This window comes from Lepidochelys kempii, chromosome 1 (genome assembly GCF_965140265.1).
Source record: "Lepidochelys kempii isolate rLepKem1 chromosome 1, rLepKem1.hap2, whole genome shotgun sequence".
NCBI lineage: Eukaryota > Metazoa > Chordata > Testudines > Cheloniidae > Lepidochelys > Lepidochelys kempii.
The window spans coordinates 322,145,721-322,173,274 of record NC_133256.1 but is presented as its reverse complement, the minus strand read 5'-3'; the positions used below and the strand labels follow the sequence as shown (position 1 = coordinate 322,173,274).

Sequence of the window (27,554 nt, the reverse complement as noted above, 5' to 3'; positions counted from 1 at the left end):
GCATAATAGGTCAATGTCTTCCTTGTCATCGTTAACTCTATTCAGTCAGGTCTTACACATCGATTTGAGTCACTGCGACTAATCTGTACCCCTTTTTGGGTTTCTCTGGCAGTTCAACAGACGGAGTAATGAAGATCTACTTTCTGCAGCTGAACAATTTCTGCAACAGTACAACAAAGAAATCTCAAAAGATCTCAGTGATGAGGTCATCTTCCTCAAATGACTATATTCCACAAACTTTAATTTGGATTGCAAGCCAAAGGAATTGCTTCAAGAAATTCTCAAACTTGGACTCTCTGGGGTGTATCCTAATATCACAATTGTATTGAGTATTTTTGTCAGTTTGCCTGCATCAGTGGCTTCAGGTGAGTGCACCTTCAATGTGTTGAAGCAGGTAAAGAACTATCACCATTTAACTATGGGATAAGAGCATTCGAATGGGCTTCCCATGCTTAATATCAGCTGTGACATTGCACGAAAGCTATTTTTTTCCTCAATAATTAGTGCATTGATTTGCTCAGAAAAAGGCTAGAAAAGCATTTGTTAAATAAAAAAATATTCAAATTATGTCTCACTCTTTTTTTGGTGCCTTATTTTGTTTTCATGTGTTGTCATTTTTTTTTTTTTAAATTATGGCTAGAGGACTCAAAAGCTGGAAGTGACCCGGGCCTTTCTGGACCTCTGAGAGGGCCTGCCTGCATTTAAAAAATCCCACATGTGCTAAGTAACTAGTATGTCAAGCCTACAACTAGAAATAAAATGTTACTTCTGCCTAATTTGTCTTGCAAAAGTCACTGCACAGGAGTTGCATTCCACGCTATTCTTTGTGATAAGTGCATACACAGTAATCTCAGGCACTGTAATTAGGTCCTGAGGACCTTTAAAAATAAGTTTCTTTTTATTAGGTGCCTAAGTATTGATTTAGAGGCCTAAACTTACTCACACACATTTGAAAATTTTGGCTAAGCCAAGTTTTGATTCTCTCAGGCTGTTGGACAATAGCCTTTTTCTTAATGCTTGTTCTCTAAAGGCTAAATATTATGTGAATATTTGACAGCCTAAAAAATATCCTATACGTGTTGCTTTTATTATTTATATTAAAGTTGTGGCTATAGGCCCCAATTAAGATTTGGGGCCATTGTTGTAGGCAATGTACAAAGGTAGAGTAAGAAACAATGCCCCAAAGAGCTTATCTAAATAGACAAGACCCTTTACCTACCTATTTTCTAACTTGCAACTAGAGTATGACTTGTAAGTTCCATGTCAGTTTCACAGTGTTATTGTGTGTGGTTGTTTTGGTATTTTTCATGTAATATTTTTGGATGGGTGGATTTTTTGTTTTACTTAGATATTCTGGGTATTCTAGGGCAGTGGTGGGTGAACAGGAAGGGATTAGCCAAAAGGAAAAACCAAAGAAGGGACATTGAGGGGAGGAAGGTAGATGGGGGTGGGAAGGATAGAGAGGAACATGTCAGGCAAGTGGGGTGAGGGACTGAGTGGAAGGAGGGTTGAAGCAAACAGTCAGATGGCAGAGGGGAAAGAATGTCCAAAGTAAAACTATAGAAAGCAGTCTGAAATCATTGGTGTCCAAAGGTGCCTTGCACTGAAACTGCTTCTGCAATTGCTCCGCTAGCTTTGAGTGTCTCCTCTGGGTTGGCTTCACCACAGAATTTCTCTCCCCTCCCTTCCCACTCCTCCCCCTGCCACATGGCTCAAATTGACATTGCTCATGTTTTTTTAAATTAGATAGTAAAAGTGCATAGATAATTAACCTCTGGTCATTTTTGTGTTCACTGATTGTTCTCCTAATGCTGTATTTTATACAGTGGCCCTTATGGTAATTATTGATGAATCTCCTGTGAGAAGTCGATTTTACAATGTTACGTAAAGGTAATATGTAGATGTTTCGGTTTTTTGTTTATAATTTATTACCAAAAGTAATATTTTGTGCCTTTTTCTTTGCTAGCTTTACAATGAAGAAGTTCTTGATCTATTTGATACAACACGTGATATCGATGCAAAAAATAAAAAATCAAATATCAAAATACATGAAGATTCAACTGGAGGAATTTATACAGTAGGAGTTACAACACGAACTGTGAATGGAGAAGCAGAGGTGATAAATGAAAATAAGTTTATATATAACATATGCATCCCCAGTATAAAAATATGGATTGTCTCTAGTTTGATGGACAAACTTGTTAAACCCTGACTCATTTATCAGTCCTCCCCCGTCCTCCCCCCCCCCCCCCAGTTCTTACTATAGTTCAAGTTTAACCATTTTCAAACCATAAATGCAGGCAGGGGGTGGTGGTGCTGGTGGGTAGAAAATACTAATGCTATTGTCCACAGTTTCTAACATCTGATAAACATAATGACTAAAAATGTAGGACTTCCTTTTCAGTAGTGACAGAAACTTTTGAAGCCCAGCAATTTAACTTAAGCTTAAAATAGAGATGAGAACTTTTGTTTCAGACACTGCACTTTTTTATGTCTTTAGATTGATACAAATAGGACCTGCATTAAGTAAGGGCTTGTCTTCACTACTGGTGTAAGTTGACCTTAGTTACGCTACACCAGCTACGTGAATAACGTTGTAGAGTCGATGTAACTTAGGTTGATTTACCCCAGTGTCTTCATTGCGCTCTGTCAACGGGAGATGCTCTCCGGTTAACTTACTTTACTCTTCAAGGGAGCTGAAGTACCGGAGTCAGCTGGACAGTGCTTTGCTGTTGTTTAGCGGGTCTTCACTAGACCCGCTAAATTAACACCTGCTGCATCAATTTCAGCAGCGACGATCTCTCCAGTAGTGAAGACAAGCCCTAAGAAAGAACAGGAGCTGTGTTTAGCATAGCTTTATGATGGTAGTGTAGTTCCAGCATGTATATGTGTACCCTAGACCCTATGTATACTACTTTTCCCATGTTAAGAAACCATTTTTAAAATGACTTTTTCAAATGCATTTTTGCTGGTCAGAATAATTTTACTGCAATGGTTTTAAAATTCTGTCCCTAAATCTTGTTAGTGCCCGTCTTGGCACTAATGTGGGAAATTGTATTGTAGATGGTGCTCTAGTACACTACTGCTTTAAGTGATGGAGGGATATCTTCTTGTCACTCACTGAGGAATATAGCTGTAAAAAGCTCAGAAGAGTGTACTGAGAAGCCACAGTGAAACCACATAACTTTTCAGTACACTCATAAGATTCCATGCCGTTTTCAATTAAAAGCAGCTGAAACATTAGTTGAGAAAGGAAACAATCTATTTATAGCAAGAGCATTTCTAAAGTGCAGGCAGGTAAGCGTAGCAACTCTTGCTCTTTTTAAAAAATATGGAATGTATACATTTTGTCTCTCTTACAGATGATACAGTGTTTGAAGTTGGGTGCTCTATCTCGAACCACTGCCAGTACTCAGATGAATGTTCAAAGCTCACGTTCGCATGCCATCTTCACTATACACTTGTGTCAAACCAGAGTTTGTTCTGCAATTGACACTGTATGTATTACAGATTTAAAGTACTTTGCTTTACTCACAACTTTTCCAAATGTGAATATTGATTTGTCAGACAACTGTTCTGTGTTTGAATTACGTTTAGTAAAAATATCACATTCATCACCATGCCATTTGCTAGGCAGTATGAATAATTTGATCTAATCTGTGCACATGTAATCAGCCCCATAGCTGGAGGCAATAGTAGACTTGTCAATTTCATATGTGAATCAACCACTGTTGGGCTGCTTAGTTCCCTCTTCCCTTCCTGTGAGAGAGGCTTTCAGTTGCTATTGGGAGGGGGAGAGGAAGTTCTGCCTATGGAACCTCTTATTGGTTATTCTGCCAGGGAGGCAGACGGGCAACCAATCATAAGGATCAGATTTGCTAGGAGGGTGGACCTTCTTGCTACACTGCAAGGATGGGCTCCAGCCTTAGCCAGAATCATGTCATGAAAAAATAGCAAGAGTTGGCAATACTTTGTAACAGGGGTCCTTTAAGGGTCAGGGGGCCTGGGGCCAGCCAGCCCTATTTTAGGTGGAGCCCCATTAAGAACTGGTTGGGAGCTGGTCGTTCACAAAGTCCCAACCAAGGTGAATCTCCTGCCCCTATAGCAGGCTGAAACCATTTTCACAGGAGGGAGCTAAAGAGCTGAGCCGCTCAGAGCAGCTCTGCTCCCCTCCTGTGAGCAGTGGGGGAAGGGTGGTTCCTCTGCTCCTTGCCCCTCTTTTCTCCCTCCCTGTGCTACCTGACCTGGGAACGGGTGTGTGTGTGTGTGAAGACACTCTGGAGTTTCCCCCCACTCCTGGAAGGGGGAGAGGGGGACCCCAGAACAGCCCCCCAGGCTAGGAGAAGGAGGTGAAGAACCACAGGAGGAGGAGAGGTGCAGTTGGGGCAGCTGAACTGATGGTGGGACCGAACTGGTAGGGGTGAGGGTTGGGGTGCTGAACTGATGGGGATGGGGACAGAATTAACTGCTGGGCAGGAGCAGGGAAGATATGGGGATGAGAGCTTCTGCAACAGGGTCCAAAATCATCTTAATGAATGTGGAAGAGTGGCAACATTAATTATCACACACAGGAGATGTGCAGAAAGAGTTCAAAAATCAAAAGACAAACAGCCCCACCCATGGTCTTTATAGAAAAAAATCTCATAATTTTTGGGGGGCTTGAGTCATGATTTTTGATCTCTTGAGGTTGACAATACTAGTTACACGTCCTCTTGTCTGGGGGGCTTTAGTAAGATCTTTTGAAGATCTGGTATATGACAGTACTGGATCCTGAAACCCAAACTGCAGCTGATTAAAAGGCTCTCTTGTGTTTCTACAGTGCCTAGCATAATGGGTTCTTGATCTTAATGGGGACCCTTGGACACAACTGGAATACAAATAAATAATCAGGGGCAGGGAAGACGCAGTTCAGGTTTCAGGTTTTGCTTTTTTCCATAGACAGCAGCTTCTAGAGACATCGGTTACTAGGGTAACAGATTTACTCCTTTGGCAGACAGCACAGCAGATGCTGCCACCTTTTTCCTCTCCATGAAGGAGGGAGCATGCAGTAGTAGCTTCTGCTGCTCTGGGAGAGTAGGCAGCTGGGTCTGCAGTGGATTGAAAGGGTTCTACATCATCTACATTTATTCCCTCTGCACTTAGAGAAGTCCTTAAACCTATAGTTTATTTTCTAAGTTAGCAAGAATGAAAGGATGTGTTAATATTTAAGGAGTAAGAAAGGGTGTGTGCGCATGAGGTATAAATTAGCTATATAACTGTTACAGACTCAGAAGTAAGGTACTGCCGCTCTTAAGAAAAATGATGCATGGTAATAGCCTATTTTGAAACCTACAAAATCACCTGTGAGAAATGAAATGCTTGATTTCTAGTAAGTTTAAACCACAAAACATTGCAGTCAGAGACCACTATTGGCTGAGGGGATGCAAAAACTATCACGCTCTGGTCACCAATTTTAAAAACAGCCCATATTGGTAGTGATTTGAAAATTGGTAATATTTTAACCAGTTTGCAGAATACACCTATATGAAATGAGTTGGTCTTAGTCCAGCTTCAGTGAACATGTCCACAGCACAGATTGCCATGAAAACAGACACTAATTGGTTCCCTTGATGCCAGTCTTAGCAGAGGATCCAAGGAGTAAATAAATAAGCACAGGGAAGGAACAATCTTCTTAACCCACAGGTTTCCTCCACAATAGGATTGAGCCATATGGGAAGGACAGAGTGAGGACTACCGTTAGGTTTTGCTGCCTATGCTGTATCTGTTTTGGGATGGGTAAGTCATCAGTCTCCAGGGTAAACAGCAGCATCAAACACACATAGTCTAATAAGGACTGTTGCACCAGCCAGAGTAACCACAGTTGATGGCATCACACCAGGCATGGCATAGTGAAGTTCTTCAATCTGGTTCAGTCTTGTGAATCCATTAATCTCTGGGGTGGCCGTACACGTGGTGCCAGGTAAGGTCAGGACATGCACCCGTTTGCACATTGATAGAGAGTTTTGAGCTGGGGTGCTTTTGTCCATCCTGATGACACTGCTGAAGGACATGCAGCGGTGCTTTAGAATATAGCATGTGATTGAAGGAAGGGATTATGACATTCCACATGAAGTCAAACCACTTTATGCTCAGAATTTGGCACTGACAGGGCACGTGGAATGCCTCTTGCTGCTCCACTTCCGCCTGTCAGAAGGTCCAGGTTTCTGTCTGGTATAGTGCTCAGGCAGTATGCAGGTTTGGTAGGTCCTGAACTTTATCTCAGCGCAAAGATATTGTTGCATTCCTAAGCAAGACCTAGGCTTCATGCGGGAGGTAGTGAGACCTGTTTGTCGAAGAACATCCAGTTTGCTGCAATGGTTTGAACTTTGCTTGCAGCCTAGGTAGATGAACTTGCTAACACTTTGCATGATACTTGACCCCACTGGTACTGGGGGCTCTGGTGGCCCATCTCTGAGGTTCTGGACCTTGGTCTTCTGCCATGAGATGTTAAACCCCATAATGCAGGTGGTGTTTTGGAGCTGTTGGAGGGCAGGTCTGAAATTCTCTGACTTTCCTCAGGATAAGGACTACTAATTCTTTTCTTAAAAAATGCTTTGGTGTCGCCTTATGACAATGAAAGAGAATGTTTTTGCTGCCATGCATGAGGAGGTGGATTTGAGAGTGACTGACTGAAACCCTCCTATAGCTTAAGCCACTAAATATAAGGTGCCCGACAGACTTTATGCAGTTGGGTGTGAAGAGATTAGGGTGTGCTGGTAGCATTTGTTACCACCTTGATGGAGATGGTGAATTTTTCCTAACCTCTTTCTCCCTTCTCCTGCCCCTGCTTCATCCCCGGTCTAAAATGTGGGTTTTGCTAGAATAGTGGCAGCTGGGAAGAGGATCAGAAGAAAATAAGCATTTCCTAAAATGTAAGTCTGGGGTGATGCCCTAATGATAGTTGTAGATCAGGACTAGAATTATAGAGTATTAAATCAGTGGATCTTTAGCTAACATTCACTGTGCTATTTTGGCAGGTAGATGAACTAAGCAAATGTATGTTATTTTAGAAGGTGACACACAATGCATTAACCAATACATTTTTAACCAATTATTGGGGTGAGTCGGGGGAAGATCCAGGTTTATGATCAAACTTTTTTGCCCAGCTGTCTAGCTTTTTTTTCTTAATACAATGTTTTTCTCTATTAAGAAGCAGTTGGAACCGTTAAGGCTGAACACTCATGTGTGGAACTTTGTTTTGGTGCTGATATTTGTCTCAAGTTGACTTTTTATGAAAAACGTGTTCATGTGTGAACCTAAATTTGAGGAGGATTTGGGAGTAATTGCTTTGTTAAAAAGAGATTAGTTTAATAAATTGAGAAGATGAAAGGGAACAGCATTGTCCCTTGTCAAATAATTGCTATTTAAGCCTTGTTAATATGCAGTAAAGTGTTTTACATTTTTTCTTGTTGCAAAGCTTTATGAATTCTTTCTTTGTTGCAGGACAACGTGACAGATAACAAGATAATATCTGAATCTTCTCAGACTAATGAGTTTGAAACCCTTACTGCCAAGTTCCATTTTGTTGATCTGGCAGGATCTGAAAGATTAAAGCGTACAGGAGCTACTGGAGAGAGAGCAAAAGAAGGCATTTCAATCAACTGTGGACTAGTAAGATTAAAGACTTGTTTTGTTAGGCTGTTATGTTAACCTTTTCTTGTTTTTCATTCTCTTCCACTGAGTAATCTCTGAAGTGGAAATGTTTAGTGATGCTCTGAACTAAGGACTTTAGTATGAGAGCTAAGAAATGACAATTTATAGCAGTTCTAACTAGGTTCTCATACTTGTGCAACCCCGGAATTGTTAACTAGACTGTAACTGGAAAACTGTGGTATCAATAATTCTCTCTGAAAGTAACTTGGGCACTGCAGAAAATATTTGTAGCTAAAGTATTTTAGTGGCAGTCACATTGTACAGTACTTACAGCAAACAAAAGCTAGAATTAAAATGTGTTTGCTGTAGTAAAATATTAAATAGAATTAAAAAATTATAGTAGATTGTTAGGCTTATAGTGATATTATGAAAATCAAAATATTTCTTTAAAAGGACACAATAAACTTGAAATATAATTCATTAAAAAAAATGTAAAATAGTTTCTGGTCCTATGTATACCCCTGTCTATTTCGATGATTTTACAATTGAATTTTACTATTTAAAAAAAAAATTCTCTCCCCTGTTGCTGTGTGAAAGACCCAGACGAACAGGGCAAATTGACAGACTTTAAGTGACTCCATGTCTAGCCTCTGATCCTTGCACTTGCTTGGAGTCCTGTTGGTTTATTAGGGCTCTGTGTGGGTATAAGGGGTCTGCCTATGCAATTTTCTTTACAGGACTGGGTACCAAATTTGTTCATTGTACGGGTGAAAACATGCCTTCTAACAGCCAGACTGCACACTTAGCCTGTGATCAGAACATAACTTCTCTTTCTTTCTGGCTCATGTATCACCAGTGATAAAGATTCTGCAACTGGAGCTTAGTTAACAATTTTATTAACATGGTGAGAGGCAGAAAAGAGTTCAGCTTAGTTTCCCAAAATTGTACTGACTCAGCAGAGTTAGCAGGAGTTTTTGGTTTCTCTGAGTTTTTTAAATCTTACATGCTTGTTTTAGTAACAAAAATATAACATGCATAAAATCTGATTAATAAGGTGCTGCTTTTATAAAGTCACCATAATTGCCCTTAGAAAAAAATATTTTAAACATTAAAATTTTAATTCACTGAATTACTTTTATAGCATTTTGTTGTAATTCAGAGGTGGCAAATAACTTAAACAAATTCAGGCATATGGGAACACTACTGAAAGTAGCATTGAATCTGAAATTGTATAATTGTTGGCTCAATTAAGACATTTTACAAGAATATATTGGGAATTAATTGTACAGAGTGCCACCTTGTGGCATATATTTAGAAGAACAAATATAGCTGAGATGCCATAGATGTGAAGACCTCAAAGAAAGTGATTATTTTCCTTTACAATTTAGACCTTGATACTGGATATGTTTACACACATGAATAATCCCATTGAAGGAAATGGAATTGCACGTGTACATAGGTTTTTGCAGGATCCAGGCAATAGATGGTTTATAAATACCAAGTAAACACTTGCTATAACAATGTAGTGTCTGTGGTAATGGAAAAATCACAACTAAAGAATTCTATACTAGCACCTCAATAAATCAAAAAATTCAGGGTATTCCTTTCATATCTGCAAAGGTGTTAAGTACTCATTTTTGTGTCAGAATAATACTGATGCAAGATGTTTGGTTGTTTTTTCTTTTAATATAAAACCAAACTTAGTAAAATTAAATATAATAAGGAAGATACCTTCTATGAGAAATAGCTTATAAATTTAACAATCATCAAATTAAATGGCTGTTACAAAACAAAATCATGAATACTGCTACATGTGACCCTTATTTTGGATTAATTAAGAGAACATATGGTTGCCATGTAACCTGCTTGTTCATAAAGACAGCAGATTGCAACACTCATTTAATTTATTATTGTGAGCATGTAAATATACAATAGTGCATAACAAAATTACGGTACGTGGGTCAGTAACAAATTTTTTTTAGATAAGGTAACTTAAAATTGATAATAAGTTTGTTGTAAAATTTGTCATCTTTTTAGCTGGCACTTGGCAACGTAATAAGTGCACTGGGGGATAAAAGTAAGAAGGCAACTCATGTACCATACAGAGATTCAAAACTCACAAGACTACTTCAAGACTCTCTTGGGGGAAATAGGTATGAAAATTGGCTATTATATACGACTTTGTGATAAACCAGGTTTGATGGCTCTGGTAAAGGACTGCATAATTTTAAAGAATATTATCAGCTTACTATATGAGGCCTAAAATGTTTTGGTTGTTGTGTATATTATTACAAAACTCAAGATGACTAGAAATGTATAATTTAAATGAAAACTTTCCTTTATCCTTTTGGAAATAAAAATACTTTTTGTATTGTGTTAGTGAATGAGAACTGGAAAGTAAGATATAGTATGAACAAAAGTGAAAATGACCACTATATTTTCCTTCTGAGTGAAATTAAAAAAACCACTAACAGTATAAACATTTTTCAGAGTAACAGCCGTGTTAGTGTGTATTCGCAAAAAGAAAAGGGGTACTTGTGGCACCTTAGAGACTAACCAATTTATTTGAGCATAAGCTTTCGTGAGCTACAGCTCGAAAGCTACAGTAGATTAATTTAATTTCCAATAGTCCAAGGTGATATTAGTAACATAAGGAAAAAATGTTAAGTTAGTTGACCTTGTCCCTTTCAGTGGTATTGTGGTTATACTTTGCTTATGGCTAAATTGTTTGAAATCTTAGCTGCCAATTAAGAGGAGAATCCTTTTTAAACTATGTCATACAAATGTTGTAATTTCATTGTTGCATCATGGCCTTATTAGAATGTGGTTGGAAATTGTAGTCACTTTCTGCTTGAAGCAGAAGTTTTTTTTACATGGCCTATTTTACATGGGATGTTCTGACCAGCCTTTGTTGTGTTACAATATACAGTTAGTGTCACAAAGGACATGAGTTCATCAATATGAATATAATTCTGAAACATTTTATTATTATTGAAACAATCCCAGCAGTGTTTTATAAAAAAAAAAATATCCAAACAAATAAAAAATCCCCAAGAGGATTTCCTGATCTAACTGCCATTTTAATTTCGCAATCCAGTTTCCCTCCCCACAATATTTTTTGGCACTATTCTTTTTTATAATCCCTCACACCTTAGTCGCCCCCCCCTCCCAAATCCTGGCTGCTGCTAATATTTGTATGTTTTAAGTGGTTTTGCAAACTAGTACTTGCCCATTTGCTGCAGGGTTGGGGTTTGCTCGTGTGTGAGATTTAATAGTTGGATAAAAGACCAATTTTTTTGTTAATATCAGTCATCATTGTAAACAGAAGCTGAATAGATTTTTGTGGCTGAGCTGATATTTTTTCATGAGTTTTCCAAGCTTGGTTTAAAGAGTTAATTCTCTCCTGCTTATATTCCTCTAGTCAAATCCTTAGCCTCTAACATTAATCACAGTTAGTTACTGTGGAGATGACTGTTATACAAATGGAGGATTACGACTTCAGTGAGGAATAATACTCTGTACTTAACGTATGCTAGCTCTTTTCATCTTCAAAATCATCATAAACATTAACCAGCTAATTAAGCAGTAAGCATCCAGGCTCAGATGAACCCTGAAAATCAAACAAATGTTTCCATGCAAATGTCCATAATAATTTAAAATACATAAGCCCTATCATGGAGAAAGAGCTTCTGCAGTTGCTGGCTGATAAATCTCCTGTAATACATATCCATGTACACTACTTTCAACTCACTTGGGGAAATGCTTTCCAACAGCAGCTGCATATGTCAGGTTACGCAGGAGATAGTCATCTATGAGTGCTTCTTGTTTTGGGGTGGAGTCTGACTCTCCCAGTCTGATCATCAAGTGTTGTAGTCCATCTCCTGGGAGTAGCCTCAGGATTTCTGAGCATATGCTCTCTCTGCCTCCTGCACTGTCATCTTCCTTGGCCTTTATGCAGCTTGCATGACTCAGGATGCCACAGATATGTTTAATGACGTTATGCTGAATTGAATCCTAAAGAAAAGAAGAAAACAAAGCTAGTCTATAACCAGAATTGTGTCTCAATGAAACCAGTTAAAAACAGATATTGTGTTTGCTGTCACAGAAGAGGGTATTGTCTTTGAACCTAAATATACAACTCTAGTATGTGTGTGATAACCCAGACAGAACCTTTATCGTATTGTTTTAAAAAAGATTTTAACAGGTGCATGACACTGTTTTGATATGTCACCAATCCATTATGGCTGCGACTGAGTGGTCTCTTTACCAAACCTGGAATTGCCAAAAGATTTCACAGAGGATGGCTAACCACATTTTGAAATCCTGACTGTCCTTGCAGAAATCAAATTAATAGATTTTTTTTCCCTCTTGACTGTCCCATAAGTATTTTTATTGTGATAGGAATCAGTATGTACTTATTTTCATTAGTTGTGTAGTACACCTGTTAAAGTGGACAAGTCACTTCTATTAATTTTGTTCTAAATATCAGAGTTCTTTAACTTTGAAAAGCAGCTGTTGCTTGTGTGCAGTATTAATTCTTCTATAATTTTTCAGTACTGTAACATTGCATTGAATATATTGCTCTAACATTCCATTGAATGTAGTCCATTGAATATATATATTGTATATGTTGGAGACACATCACACACAATCTTTTATTACATAATAAGAGTTGCTAGTAATAAGTCCATCTACGTTGTACTACACCCCAAGGACTTTAGATGTTGGGAATGCTGCTATTGTGTTCATGTGTACTGTTCTCACTATGCATAATCCTGGCCGAAGGTTGATGCTGTAACAGTTCTGAAGCAGTATTTAAATATTAATCTTTTGCCTGGATTATGCGTACAAAGATACTGAGCACTTTTATTTACTGAGCTATTTTATTTGATAGGCGTCTGCATTAGGCACTATATGACATGAAAACTTGCTTAATTTTATGTTATTTTTAAATTGAAGGGAAAAGTAAAATGAAGGGAATAGAATGAATTTTGTTAAAATAGTTCATCGTGAAAGTCTGATGGTAAAGCAGAGCTGAAGTCACCACTCAGTGTGTCAAAGGGAAGTGTAGTATTATGTCAAAGACTTTGCTTGAGCAAACTACTTAAACATGCTTAACTTGCAGCTTGAGTCATCAGTTTCACACTATCATAAGACTGCTTGCACGCTTAAAGTTAAGCGCATGCTTAAGTATTTTGCTGAATTGGTGCCTGAGTGCATGAAGGGAGCCAAAGAAGAATTCCTAAATTCTAATCCGAGCTCTGACATTGAGGTCTTTGGCAAGTTATTTACCTTTTCCAGTTTAGTTTCCCAAGCTGTACAATGGGGATAATAATGATGTGACAGACAATTAATGAGTTTCTCTTTGTAAAGTCTTTGAATTTGTAAAGAACTATATAAATGCTAAATAATTACCATTTATTTTACTTGTAGGATCTCAGATCAGTTATTGATCTAGCACAGAGTTGGGCAAGACTATGGCCCAGGGGCCACATCTGGCCCTCCAGACGTTTTATTCCGGTGCTTGAGCTCCCACTGGGAAGTGGGGTCTGGGGCTTGCCCCGCTCTGGCACTCTATCTAGGGAGTGGGGTCGGGGTCTTGCCCCACTCAGCACGGCTCCCGGAAGCAGCGGCACGTCCCTACTCTGGCTACTATGCGTAGGGGCAGCCAGGAGGCTCTGCACGCTGCCCCCACTCCAAGTGCCACCCCCACACCTCCCATTGGCTGGGAGCTGCAGCCAATGTGAGCTGCAGAGGCAGTGCCTGCACACAGGGCCACACGCAGAGCCGCCTGGCCATGCCTCCATGTAGGAGCCGGAAAGCGGACATGTCCCTGTTTCTGGGAGCTGCTTGAGGTAAGCGCTCTCAGGCCAAAAAGTTTGCCCACCTCTGATCTAGCATCTTATAATGCTAAAGTAAGATGATTTAAGGACAATATGGTAGCATTAACTCACAATTTCCATGCTTTTAATGGTGTAAGTCAGATTCTGAACATTTTTAAAGTTAGTTTAAAATCAGTACTTTTGTATCCATGTTTATTTCAGTTGATGTATTTGATGCCATGGCACATGGGCTGTTTTGCATAATTTAAGAGTATTTGTTTCAATTTATAAAGTTGACCTATGTCTAACTCACAGCCAAACAGTCATGATAGCATGTGTGAGCCCTTCAGACAGAGACTTCATGGAAACTTTGAACACACTAAAGTATGCCAATCGGGCACGAAACATCAAGAACAAGGTGATGGTTAATCAGGACAGGGCTAGTCAACAAATCAATGGTTTACGCAGTGAGATTGCACGACTTCAGATGGAACTTATGGAGTACAAAACAGTAAGTAAATTTATTAAGGTTTCTTTTATTTTAGAATATCACTAACATTTTACAACTCATTTTTCTATTAGCTACTTCTACTACACAAAAGTAAAGAATAGAATTGTCAAGGTTCCTCCCCCACTCTGAACTCTAGGGTACAGATGTGGGGACCTGCATGAAAAAACCTCCTAAGCTTATCTTTACCAGCTTAGGTCAAAACTTCCCCAAGGTACAAAATATTCCCCCCGTTGTCCTTGGACTGGCCGCTACCACCACCAAACTAATACTGGTTACTGGGGAAGAGCTGTTTGGACGCGTCTTTCCCCCCAAAATACTTCCCAAAACCCTGCACCCCACTTCCTGGACAAGGTTTGGTAAAAAGCCTCACCAATTTGCCTAGGTGACTACAGACCCAGACCCTTGGATCTTAAGAACAATGAACAATCCTCCCAACACTTGCACCCCCCCTTTCCTGGGAAATGTTGGATAAAAAGCCTCACCAATTTGCATAGGTGACCACAGACCCAAACCCTTGGATCTGAGAACAATGAAAAAGCATTCAGTTTTTTACAAGAAGACTTTTAATAAAAAATAGAAGTAAATAGAAATAAATAGAAATAAAGAAATCCCCCCTGTAAAATCAGGATGGTAGATATCTTACAGGGTAATTAGATTCAAAAACATAGAGAACCCCTCTAGGCAAAACCTTAAGTTACAAAAAAGATACACAGACAGAAATAGTTATTCTATTCAGCACAATTCTTTTCTCAGCCATTTAAAGAAATCATAATCTAACACATACCTAGCTAGATTACTTACTAAAAGTTCTAAGACTCCATTCCTGTTCTGTCCCTGGCCAAGACGACTATAGACAGACACAGACCCTTTGTTTCTCTCCCTCCTCCCAGCTTTTGAAAGTATCTTGTCTCCTCATTGGTCATTTTGGTCAGGTGCCAGCGAGGTTACCTTTAGCTTCTTAACCCTTTACAGGTGAGAGGAGCTTTCCCCTGGCCAGGAGGGATTTCAAAGGGGTTTACCCTTCCCTTTATATTTATGACAAGAATAATACCTTTAACTTATATAGCACGTGGTGGCATCCCAAATTTTACCTTCAGATATGACGCATGACTACTGTTGATGTCGTGAAAGTTGCATATCAGAAGGCAGAGTGTGATTTTATAACCTATACAGAAAACACTTCATTCACCACTAAGCTGTGGGGGTAGATTGCAGAACAATTGAGGATGACACATGAGTAAGAGTGTCATTTTTTAGGAAAGTTATTGTTGTGTTGGTTAAAGATTTAAAAATCTATCATGTAATTAAAACAATATATATTGGTTGGAAATTTTGCATCAGTTGTAGAGATTCCTGTGCTGGTTTGACTGGCAAGAAACTAGATCATGGATTAAATGTTTTACAGTGAATTCTTGAAACACCAAAGTAAATTCTGGACTCTGGTTTTTAAAACTACAGTGTAAGTTATACACTTTAAATATTCATATTGTACTATTCCTGTTAGGGGGCTTATTCCTTCACCCACTTACTTCCCTGGTCCTCCTCGCATGAACAGAGAGCAACAATACCCGAAGTCCAAAGGTGCAAACAATTCGATGTTTATTGGGGTGAACTTCCAGCAAGCATGATTCCAGTTTCCTTCCTTAGTATCCTCCTTCCCAGCTCTGACACCACAGAGCCTTATGCCTGTGTCCCTGTTCCCATTCCTACCCTTAGCCAAACATGATTCCAATTTTCTTACCCCCATTCCCTGTTCCCATCTCCCTTACCCACATGCCCATGCCCACCCCCACCCACGCCCACTCACTTCCTCATTGACTACAGATTATATAGTAAAACTTGAGTTCTGCTTAGCTATACCTTAACCAATCATTTTCCTGAAATTTAACTAACCAATCCTAACATATTGTAACATGATTATGTAACCAATTATATCCCACCACCTTAATTAGTTTACACCCAGCAAAATTAATTATACAGCAGACAGGAACAATCACAGAACCAGACAGAGATTATACAGACAAACAATAGCAAAGTGGGATCTACAATGACAAGACAACACAGAAGTGAGGATTTCACATCCCAGCTATTGATAAGTGAGTTCTTGCCAGACAGGATGCTATCAAACTAAGTTTCCTTTTACATTTTCTAGGCACTTCCCTTTCTCTGGAGGTGATAGGAATACAATCCTGTCCTGATAGTGCCTAACAGCCCAATAGCACCTTATTTCAATGTGACTAGTTTGGAATGTGAGGATGTGACTGTTCGCTTCCTAGCTTATGGCTGCCTCTGCTGCTTAGCCAAAGGCCTTAGCCTAAGAACAGGGCCTCAATCTGTCACAGTAAGAGAAGGCCCTTACACCGGCAGACAGTGATTTCTTTCTTTTATACCTCTAGAACTAGCCAAGCGATAAGAATACACCTAAATTCTTAGAGTGTAGGCCTTTACAGACAGGCCTGAATATATATCCTAACAATGCCTACTTAGTATTTTTTCAGAAACAAAATAGAAACATTTTGAGGGAACTGGGGTTATTTAGTCTGCAGAAGAGAAGAGTGAGGGGGGATTTGAAAGCAGGCTTCAACTACCTGAAGTGGGGTTACAAAGAGGATGGAGCTAGGCTGTTCTCAGTGGTGGCAGATGACAGAACAAGAGGCAATGGTCTCAAGTTGCTATAGGGGAGGTCTAGGTTGGATATTAGGAAACCCTATTGTGACATTGCACTCTGTATGATTTTATACAAATATTCTAATGAGTGTGAATGTAATGTAGCTAGAATATGTTTCATGCAAAAGGTCTCTTGTAAGGTATCATTACAAAGCTTATAATCTACTGAGTGTGGTCATGCTATTTGTAAAATGTATCACTCTTGTATCTGAAACTAGAAATATGAAATATAACTCTGAGGGCCTACTGTAGTTATGCAAAGTGTGGGCCATTAATGGTGATTTGGAAACTTGATGGCTCCCATTATCCAGGACAATTACCTGTAGATGGCTCTGTTTTACTTGTAAGTCTTCCAGAATACCTGTGGGCTGACAAGTGGGTAACGAAGTCTTACAGTGACATGTGATCATGTCACCTGAACTGGAATCCATCTGGAACCTGGTGCTTTTCCATTGAGAAAAGGGGTGGGAACCCAGGGGAACAAAGGATTCCCACCTTTATGCAAAAGATATATAAGTGGGTGGAACAGAACAAAGGAGGTGGCCATCATGAGAAATCTCCTAGCTACCACCTGAGCTGGAACAAGGGGTGTACTGGGGAAAGGATTGTGCCCAGACTAGGAAGGCGTCCAGTCTGTGAAAGAAATTTATTGAAACATCTCTGAGGGTGAGATTTTAATCTGTATTCAGTTTTATTACTGTACTAGACTTAGACTTGCGTGTTCTATTTTATTTTGCTTGGTAATTCACTTTGTTTTGTCTGCTATTACTTGGAACCACTTAAATCCTACTTTCTGTATTTAATAAAACCACTTTTTACTTATTAATTAACCCAGAGTATGTATTAATACCTGGGGGGAGGAGGGGCAAACAACTGTGCATATCTCTCTGTCAGTGTTATAGAGGGCGAACAATATATGAGTTTGCCCTGTATAAACTTATACAGGGTAAAACGGATTTATTTGGGGTTTGGACCCCATTGGGAGTTGGGCATCTGAGTGTTAAAGACAGGAACACTTCTTAAATTGCTTTCAGTTAGTCTGCAGCTTTGGGGCATGTGGTTCAGACCCTGGGTCTGTGTTGGAGCAGACTGGAATGTCTGGCTCAGCAAGATGGGGTTCTGGCGTCCCAAGCTGGCAGGGAAAGCAGGGGCAGAAGTAGTCTTGGCACATCAGGTGGCAGCCCCCAGGGGGGTTCTGTGATCCAACCTGTCACATCTATTTCACTAGGAGCATGGTGAAGCACTGGAATGGGTTATCTAGGGAGGTGGTGGAATCTTCATCCTTAGAGGTTTTTAAGGCCCAGCTTGACAAAGCCCTCTCTGGGATGATTTAGTTGGTGTTGGTCCTGCTTTGAGCAGGGGATTGAACTAGGTGACCTCCTGAGGTCTCTTCCAACCCTAATCTTATATGATTCTATGATTTCCAGGAAATGTACTGTTAAGTTTGTTTACCAGGCAGTCTCCTTCCTTGGTTATGGTTATGAGAAAATGTTTTTGTCTTCATAAGAAAAGGGATGGATTACTCATTTCCTCACCCATGCTAATACATGTTCCTGTGTCTTATCACAGACTAAGAGAACTTTGTAGGAACCTATTATTAAAATACTGGCAGCACATAACTGTTTTGAGAAATATGAAAATTACAGTAATCTTTGAAAGAGGGATAGCTTCCACCTTGAAGTGTCTCTGGAAGCGTATGGAATTTTAAGTAGACTGCCTTTTCTGAGTTGAATGAATATTTGTTTCGGATCAGTGTTAAACTAGTAATAAATATGTTTTCTCTAGGGCAAAAGGATTATTGATGAAGAAGGTATGGAAAGCATCAATGACATGTTTCATGAAAATGCTATGCTGCAAACAGAGAATAACAACCTGCGTGTAAGAATTAAAGCAATGCAAGAGACTGTTGATGCACTAAGAGCCAGAATAACACAGCTTATGAGTGATCAAGCAAACCAGGTTCTTGCAAGAGCAGGTATTGTGTACTTTTTAAAATTGAAAACTGTCTAATACATTTATTAATGAGGCAGCTAAACTCTTGCTTTTCAGTTCTTGCAGGTTACTTAGGGCAGAAACTGCAAAACCCACTTCTGCAGGAAAAAGTCCCCTCTTAGCAGTCTTCATTGTATTACTTAGAAATTTTAGTAGTGGAAAACTTGTTTAAAGCCCCAATTGACCAGACCACTTCAGTATGTGAGTAACTTTAAACATGTGAATGGTCCCAGTGGATGGGATTACTCGTGTGTTTAGATGCTTTGCTTTAGATTGGGGCTGAGATACAGAATGGGTGGATGTTGTCATGATTTCCTCACATTGTAGACTAAGTGATTGAAATTGCTTTATCTACTTTTCAATTTGCATGTTGCTTCGGAGCAATCTGAGGAGCTATGTACATATTCTATATTATTACATTTATGATTGATATATTATCAGCATTAACTAATGTAGAAAATAAATAGAAAAAGTTAAATATAAATAATGTTGAACTTGTGACACAAATGAGGAAACTGACATTTCAGACTGGTAACTCATTGTAAACTCACATGTCAAAGACCCTGCCTACACTTGTGGTATCATTTAAAAAAAAAAATCCCATCAGTTCAGTTGAACCAGTGTTAGAACTGGTGGAAGGCCTAATGTAGATAAAGCTCCTGTGACAATACCCATTTTGCCACTGTGCTAACTAAACTTGCTTTTCAGCATACCAGATGCTCATCTATACTAGAGCTCCTGCTGGTTCATCTGTACTGGTGTTAAAATTATGGGAATTTTTCTGGGGGGGAATAGCCAGGCCATTCCTTAACCAAGGTATTAGCCTTGCTACAAAACACCTCTGAAGTCCTCTATATGCGTGTCAATGAAACTTCTGGGGGCAGTGGTGATCCAGCTGGGGCCATTTTTATTTACAGCACAAACAGCCATAAAGTCTCATCTACACTGACCTCATAGCTATCTTTTAAAGGCTGTGTGTATACCCAGTCCTATGAATCACTGTATTATATGGTTTGTCTGACTTGTGCGGATGTGACCAATTCCATGTTAAAACCTAGAGAAGCTTCAGTTTTCCCAGATATAAAATTGCAGCCAGCAGAGGAGGTGAAAGCACGTTTAGAAGCTGTTTTCCCCCTTGTGCCCAACGATGGGGTTGTGCAACATGGGAAAGTCCACATTTGCCAAGCTATTGGGAATCAGTGTGCATTTCTGTTGTCTGTTGGTATTGATATCAACATCAGCAGGAGTAGAGAAAAGAATGAAAATTAAACTGTCCAAATAAAATAATGAAATAAATAAAATTAAAGGACACAGAAAACAGTAAGTTCCTCTACATGGAAAATTTTAGGCCAAAACCCCAATGATTGTCATTTTAACCTCCAGTGTCTCAAGATTTTTGATGCCTAACCACTTTAATGTTACATCTTCAGAGAGAATGTCATTTGAGTTGAAGACTGGTAGCTGTTCAGTGTGACACAGTACTTACAGACATACAGTATATTCCTGTTAAGCTCCTCATTTCACCAGATCTTTTCATTTCCTTTTGAAGAAACACGCTTGGTTGCAGCATTCTCAGGTTATGGATGAAATATATCTATATTTTTTCGCATATGAGGAGAAAATTTAGAGTGGGAAACCCAAATCACAATGTACCTTTTTTAATAGCGCTATTCCACTGCATCCATACTAATTTGTTGTGAATAAGTTGTATTACGTCACTTTCTCTGTCTCTCTCAAAGGAGATGGGAATGAAGAAATCAGCAACATGATTCATAACTATATCAAGGAAATTGAAGATCTCAGGTACTAGTACAACATGCTGTGGTATTTTGAGTCACATTTATGGGCAGGAAAAACCTTTCAGAATATAGATGCAGCCATTATATCACTGGCGGGGCTTAAAATGAACATTGGAAATAGCTTTAGGGTTTAGCAGAACCTGGTAACTTTGTATAAGTATTGGTATTTGAGAAAATACTTAAAAAACAAACAAAAAAACAAAAAAACCACACCATCACCTTGATAACAAAAGTAGAATCTAAAATCATTATTGTACATGCCCTGTATTTTTAAAGGAAAATAAAGATTGTTATGAATTTAACTGGTAACTTTTTTGGACTTAACCTCACTGTTCCTTAAAGGTTACCTTGCAAGTAGTGATCCAGCCCAATTCCCACGTAGCATTAGTGAGCTGGTAGGGTCATGGTATGAAATGGTATGGTCCCTGGAAATGTCAGAGTGGTTTTTCTTAATACTTTATATGTGTTCTACAATGGCTTAGAATTTGTTTTTAAGTTTGAAGACAGTTTGGTTCAGGTGCTGTAAAACTATATTATTTATATATCCATAGTATTTCTAACTCCATGATATCTTAGAGGCCTTTTTTAAATGGTTTTGTTTTCTTTTGTTGTTAGAGCAAAATTATTAGAAAGTGAAGCAGTTAATGAAAATCTTCGACGCAGTCTGTCAAGAGCTTCAACAAGACCATCATATTTTGGAGGCCCTTCAGCATTTTCTGCTTCTGTGCTTTCTTCAGAAAAAGAGACTTTGGAAATTCTTGATATAGCTAAGAAAGATTTAGAAAAACTGAAAAAAAAAGAAAAGAAGAAGAAAAAGAGGTAGCATTTAAAATCCATATTTTTAAATGTTTTAAATCCTTTTTATGCAAAGGGATGTATTTTAACCAGTGAGCCTTAAAAATGTATTGTGATACTTGCACAGGATAGGGGTGTAAGCTGCTTATCCTGCAAACACTTAAGCACATACTTAACATTATGCATGTGTGTTTCCACTGACTTCCTTTCTATAAAATTAAGCACACAGTATTTGCAGAATCAGAGCCTCTATCCTAGTGCATGTTTCTATCATTTGAAACTCAGAATAATTTTGAAACTATAATAGCACAAATTATTTGTGTTTTGTCTTCACACAAGTCTGAGATTTCAGTGAGAGAAAATAACTATTTTGTATACTCCGTTGAAACAAGGAAGTAGCTCGCTTCAAAAATATCCTGAACAGCTGTTGGCAAGTCCATTAGTAGCTCTTGAATGGCTTCTTTTGCTTGTACATCTTCAGCTTCTATCCCTGTTTTTATTCAAGACTTCCTACTTTACTGTGTCACCATGCTTCATTATTTTCTTTTATTCAATTTCTAACCCATTGAAATGTGCACAGACATTGATATCTGTTCAGACTGCAAGGATCCATTCATTGATACATTGATTCTTCTAAATCTCAAATAGTTCTCTTTTCTCCGAAATCTTCCCATGCTTTTAATTTATTATGTCATTTTTATTGACTGTTGAAACTTACACAAATAAGTAATCAAGAATTTTCACAACTTTTTAAAAAATCTGCTACAAATATGAAAAATTGAGGTCAGTAGTTCTGTATAAGGAAGATCTATTAGATTGAGTCCCATATCTACAAAAGTCATAACCACAAGAGGTGACTGACAACAATACTGACTGTTAGTTGTAGAAATTTACCCTTTCTCATGGTCATTAGGTTCCTTTGTGCCTACATCTGCAGGGAAGTTTCAAATTTTTTTTTTTTTTTTACACACACACTTGTATCTCACCTCTTAGTCAGATGTCTTTTTATGAATCCTGGAAGGTGCTGAGCATTGTAGTCCCAATCCAGCAAAACACTTTGGTATGTGTTTAAATTTAGGCATGTGTGCTGAGATTTACTCTTGTTTTAAAGTTAAAAAAACTATGTAAGTGCTTTGCTAAACTAGAGTCTGAGTGCTCAGTGCTTCTCAAGGTCAAGCCCATAGAAGGAACTGGTCACTTGAAGGTTTCAAGGAATCTTTACCCAATGTACAGAATTACACAAAGGGGTATGTACTTTATTTATTTATTTTTTCCTTTTTTGAAGTCTCTGGTATTGACCATAGCAGCAGGAGACCGAACTCCAGAATTGGCCAGTGCTGTGAGCCAGATCCTTGGCTGGTGTAAAACTGCTTAGGCTGGTTATCAGGGCATGTGCTCCTATATGTTTTACACGTCTATAACATGTAAATCATGTCCTTGTTTAATTCCTAAGCAATAGAATGATTGTTGTAGTCTGCTCAGATGGGGAGGCTCAGAAAATGCTGCATTTGGGTTCACTTTTGTATCCTTGCAATTATTGAATGGGATCATGGTTTATTAATACCTGTATGGTTTGTGTAAAGTATACAGCTATATAAATTGCTGTTGTGTGTGTAGTTAAAAAACACACTGGAAAAACCCCTTGAATGGTGAGAAATGTTCGGGTTTGGGGGATCATACAGGTATGGTGTGATATTTGTTAACTATGGATTCCTCCCATCTACTTAATGAAACTGCACAATGGGCGTTTGTGGTAGAGGTTTCTCTACATTTGTTCCACTGCAATTTCAGTAGTCAGCAATGGATTAGCTAATGAATTATAAATGAACAAATTGCCCTGAAGTTTGGGGATTCTTTCCTCTACTCCTGTCTCCTACAGGCATTTAGCTTCTCTACCTGTACTGTACCTTGTTATGGATTTCATTCTTTTAAAGTTGCCTGACTAGCATAGCCCTTGTACGTGCATAATGTTCTGAAGATTTGATTTGTGCTGTTCCATGTCACCCAGTGGCACCCGCAGCCGTACGTACCTTACTCACAGTGTGTACCATTGGCTCTGTGTGGAGACCCAGCAAATGCCACCTCCCCTCTGGGCCATGCCTGGGACAGCAGCATGGGTGGCCCCATAGCTGGGGACTTGACACCCACGGTGGAGGTGTTGGGCTGGGGCACCTAGATCCCCACCCAATGGAGGAGCTAGGGGCTCATGGAAGTGCCAGGGTCCTAGCCCATATCGCTAGGACTGTGGCAGGAGTTCCCCCGTTCAGTAGGAATGCAGGCTCCCCAGACCAATACTTCCTGTGTAGTTGGCAGGGCCACTCATGCTGCTGTCTTGGGCATGGCCAGGAGGGAATATGGCAGCTACTGGGTCTCTGTTCACAGCAGGGTGGGGGTTTGGCCCTCCACTCCTCCTTTTGCACCCCTTCCCTGCCTCCCCTATGGTCAGTGCTGCTGGCACCCCCCTACTTCCACCAGGGCAGGGGGGGAGCTCTTGGACTGGCTGAAGGGTCTGAGTGTGCACACTGACCGCAATGAGCCACTGCCTGAGTCTCCTCCCTGAGTCAGGAGGGGCATGTGTACCATTTGAACAAATTCTGAGGGTGCCCTGTGTCACCAATTTTTATGCAGTATCATTCTAGTCACATAAGTCAGTGTGACTAGTGATGCATCATCTTAAATAGGTATTTCTCAATCACTCTAAGGTAGCCTAAGTGCCCATTTTTGAAGGTGCAACAGGTATTCAGTGCTTAGAATATTTAGCCCTTGATGAGAACCTATCATAGAACTTCTTGAATTCAGAAATCAGCTGGCCAGCATGGCTGTGGAACTGTCAGATATCTAAGTATAGTGTTCTCCAATCAATGTGACCTAAACTCTCAGTTTCTGGGGTAATTTTCCTTTCCTCTTTCAATCTTTAGTTATTTTTACATATTTCATAACTTTTTGGATAACTGTACTAACTGTTCTTGATTTAACCTCTATCACATTAGATTACTGATAAAATTAAATAGGTATCAACATGGTTAGTATTTTACGTTAGAAGGTGCACAATGGAAAGTCATTCCAATAAATTCCAACTCAAAATTAGTTCATAATTTGAATGTGAGGTCAAAATTTATAAAATATTTTCAGTAATTTAAGACATTTCTGCATTATTGAAGTCATTCACAGATCTCCTTACTGTAATACATCTCTCATTTTAAAAAATTATTAGTACTTTTTCCCATCCCATCGCTTCTGATTTGTACTTTTTTGTTGATGTTGTAACAAGCGATAAGTGGCAGATACATTTTTAATCCCAGAAGAGTAAACTATAATATTTTGCCTTAAAACCTTTAAAAACGCAGCAACTGCAAATTGCAGATGTATTCATAGGTTATGTTCAGAATGTATCATTTATAGTTTTACTGTTAGAAGTGGAAGTTTTCTGCATATTGTTCTTTTAATGCAAAGTGTATATATAGATGCCTGTAGCTTATTCTAATATACAATTAATGTATTGTTTGAGTCCTAGTACATAGAGGGGATATATATTTTGTTAGTATGGTTTAAAGGCAGTACTTTTTGAAGTTTTAAAACAAAATTTTGGTAACGGCCTCCTATGCTGATTTAAAGGGCCTTTTGAAAAGCAAAAGAGACGAAACATTTATCTTTGAAGATCATACTTTTTAAAAGCTAATTAGAAATGATTCTCAAAATAAAATAAGCAGTTGTGTTTCCAAAAAACCCTTCACTAGTGCAACTTGAGGTATAGACAGCTACAGTGCTTTATAATGCCGGACTGGTCAACCTCAGATACTAGAAACACTGCCTAGGGTACATCAGCTCTTTTTTTCCCTCTTTACTTTCCAACTGCACAAAATGTATTGCCTTTTTACTATTGTCGTCTTTTGATGGTATCTTTTTAAATTTTATTTTAAAATCCACAAGCTCATGTTTCATTTTTACCTTCTTACCACTTTCGCTTTCACTGTCTGGTTTGTCCTTCATTGGTTTGGCCTTCCAATACTGTACCTCCTGCTTTTGAAGGCTACAGAAACTTGAGGAAAGCAATCAAGAAAGAAGGTTGGAATATTTCCCAGGTTTTTAATTAAACTGTAATTTAAATTAATTTAGTTGCCATACATGAAAGGCAATTCTAGCAGTAGATTCATAGACACATATAGAGTAGTTCATTGGGGCTTTTTAAAACTGTTTTTTTCTTTTCAATTAACACTTTTTTTGTTTAAACAGGAAGAAACATACTGTATGTAACTGGAGGTCAAGGCTAACTGTGGGCTCTTACCCTGTTCACACAGAATCACAGGGTTGGAAGGGACCTCAGAAGGTCATCTAGTCCAACCCCCTGCTCAAAGCAGGACCAATCCCCAATTTTTGTCCTGGAACCCTAAGTGGCCCCCTCAAGGATTGAACTCATAACCCTAGGTTTAGCAGGCCAATGCTCAAACCACTGAGCTATCCCTCAGTGTTGGGGAAGTAATGCTTCTAGCCTTTGAGGCTATGTATATAATACACACTAGTTTTAGCAGTGTGTAGTGTGTGTGTATATATAGCTACACACTGCAGTGAAAAGCAAGCTGCTTCCACCCTGCAACATGTAGATACATGTCACTGAAACATTCCAACAGTGGGGAAAGGCTTCAGCAGATCTTGCTGCCAGAGCCTTTCACTGCATGACTCTGGCAGGGGGGCAAGACTCTGACAGGGGGGAGGCACTGGGAAAAGCAGTTGGCAGTGTAGACAAGGAGGCACAGCATGGGCAAGTAGAGAGCCATGTAGGCATGTGCTTTGCATACATACCCTTACCCGTCAGTATTTACTCTCCTAAGCCTTGCCTACCTAGTTACTCTTATTTATAACCGTCCTGGGAGGCTACATGAGTATGTACACTACACAATGCCAAAAGGAGCATGCAATGTTAATGTACCCTGAGAATAGCTGGAGGGTTAAGCAGACATCCTTATTACAGTCCCCAGTAATTACAGTCCCCAGGTTGAGAAGTACTTAAATTCTGAAAAACATCTGGTCATCCCAGCTACATGAGAAGGGTAGTAATGCTTCCCTATAAGAAATGAATGGAGAGAGATTAAAATAGGCCAAAAATAGTTTTCATAATGGCACATAAGGCTTGATCCATGTTTCAATGAAGTCACTGCAAAATTTCCTTTAATTTCAATGGTGTGTGACTGAAATCTCAAGGCCATCAGACTTGCAGACTCCTTCCTGGAATCTGAAAGTCAAGCTGGGTTCTTTTTGGTATCATGTATCATCAGCAGTAAAGATTCTACAATTGTAATTTTGTTAATAGTTCTATTGATGATGAATGGACCAGAATGGAATCCAGCTAGCTCTGTCGTGCTGAGAGGAATAAAAGTAAAATAAGCATTTATAACTCTGAATACACACGGGAAGCAGATCTGCTGCGTAAGATGGTGCCATGTATACACTTAATGTTAGAAGCTCACTTTAAAGCTGACTTACAAAAGTCATGTACCAAATGCCAGGCACTTCATGAATGTGCTGTGTATCCTCAGTTGCCAGACTGAGTGACGTTCAGCAAATTTACGTAAAAACATAATTATTTCTGGTTTGGTGATATCCAGCCTGCCATTGCTCCCTGGCTCCTGATCTGAGATGATGCCCCAGCGTGTACTATGCTGTGATATAGTACTTATAAATCTGTGTTGGAAAGTCAGGTTCACCAGTACAGGGTCAGAAAAGTTCAATTTTTAATATATGATTTGTTTTTTTCCAAGCAATTACTCCTTCAAAAATGAATAATATATAAAGAAAGGACATGGAATATATTTAAGAATTATTTGCCCTGCCTGCAATGGGCCAGTTTCAGTTGGCTTCTAGAACAGTTGTTATACCACAACATGTTATGTGCTGGGTATCATATTGTGTCAGGAGACAGTCAACCCAGGTGACTCTAGAAGCTGTAGAACCTGAAAGAATAGAAATAAAGATGGTTATAGGTTATAATGTGCTAAATGACCCTTTTATATTTGCTACAGAATGAATTGTGTGTGTGTCAATGAAGAACTGGAATTTGGTACTTGACTTTTTGCGGGTCACCTTTTAACTGTGGGTTTTGCTTTTTCCATCATGACCCGGCATTTAAAAGAATAAAGTACTTTTCAAATGGCAGTACTTATAATAGTCAGTTTTAACACACCAATCATTATAGTTCACATCTTCAAGAGAGGAAAGGGAATACAGATGTGTGGCATCCAAGTAAGAGTAAGCAATATTCTAAACACTGGAAGCATGTAAATATACTTAAAAAAAATCTAAAATGCCTTCTTGACAAATGAAAAAGTTGCTTTTTAAAAC

The 27,554-nt window shown here is 39.0% G+C and overlaps 1 protein-coding gene across 11 annotated transcripts in view; it reads left to right on the top strand.

Annotated features, from left to right (window-relative positions):
• Positions 1 to 27,554, top strand: part of KIF21A (kinesin family member 21A) — a 173,803-nt gene that overhangs the window by 75,014 nt on the left and 71,235 nt on the right. For 6 of the 11 annotated variants that reach the window (XM_073328407.1, XM_073328415.1, XM_073328414.1 and 3 more), the window contains exons 4-12: positions 1,967 to 2,116; positions 3,363 to 3,497; positions 7,483 to 7,650; positions 9,670 to 9,785; positions 13,770 to 13,965; positions 18,418 to 18,607; positions 20,364 to 20,427; positions 21,039 to 21,242; positions 25,248 to 25,283. In XM_073328407.1, coding sequence (XP_073184508.1) covers positions 1,967 to 2,116; positions 3,363 to 3,497; positions 7,483 to 7,650; positions 9,670 to 9,785; positions 13,770 to 13,965; positions 18,418 to 18,607; positions 20,364 to 20,427; positions 21,039 to 21,242; positions 25,248 to 25,283 — 1,259 coding nt within the window. The remainder of the gene's footprint in view (positions 1 to 1,966; positions 2,117 to 3,362; positions 3,498 to 7,482; positions 7,651 to 9,669; positions 9,786 to 13,769; positions 13,966 to 18,417; positions 18,608 to 20,363; positions 20,428 to 21,038; positions 21,243 to 25,247; positions 25,284 to 27,554) is intronic. The other 5 variants (XM_073328412.1, XM_073328411.1, XM_073328416.1 and 2 more) reach the window with 1 other exon arrangement.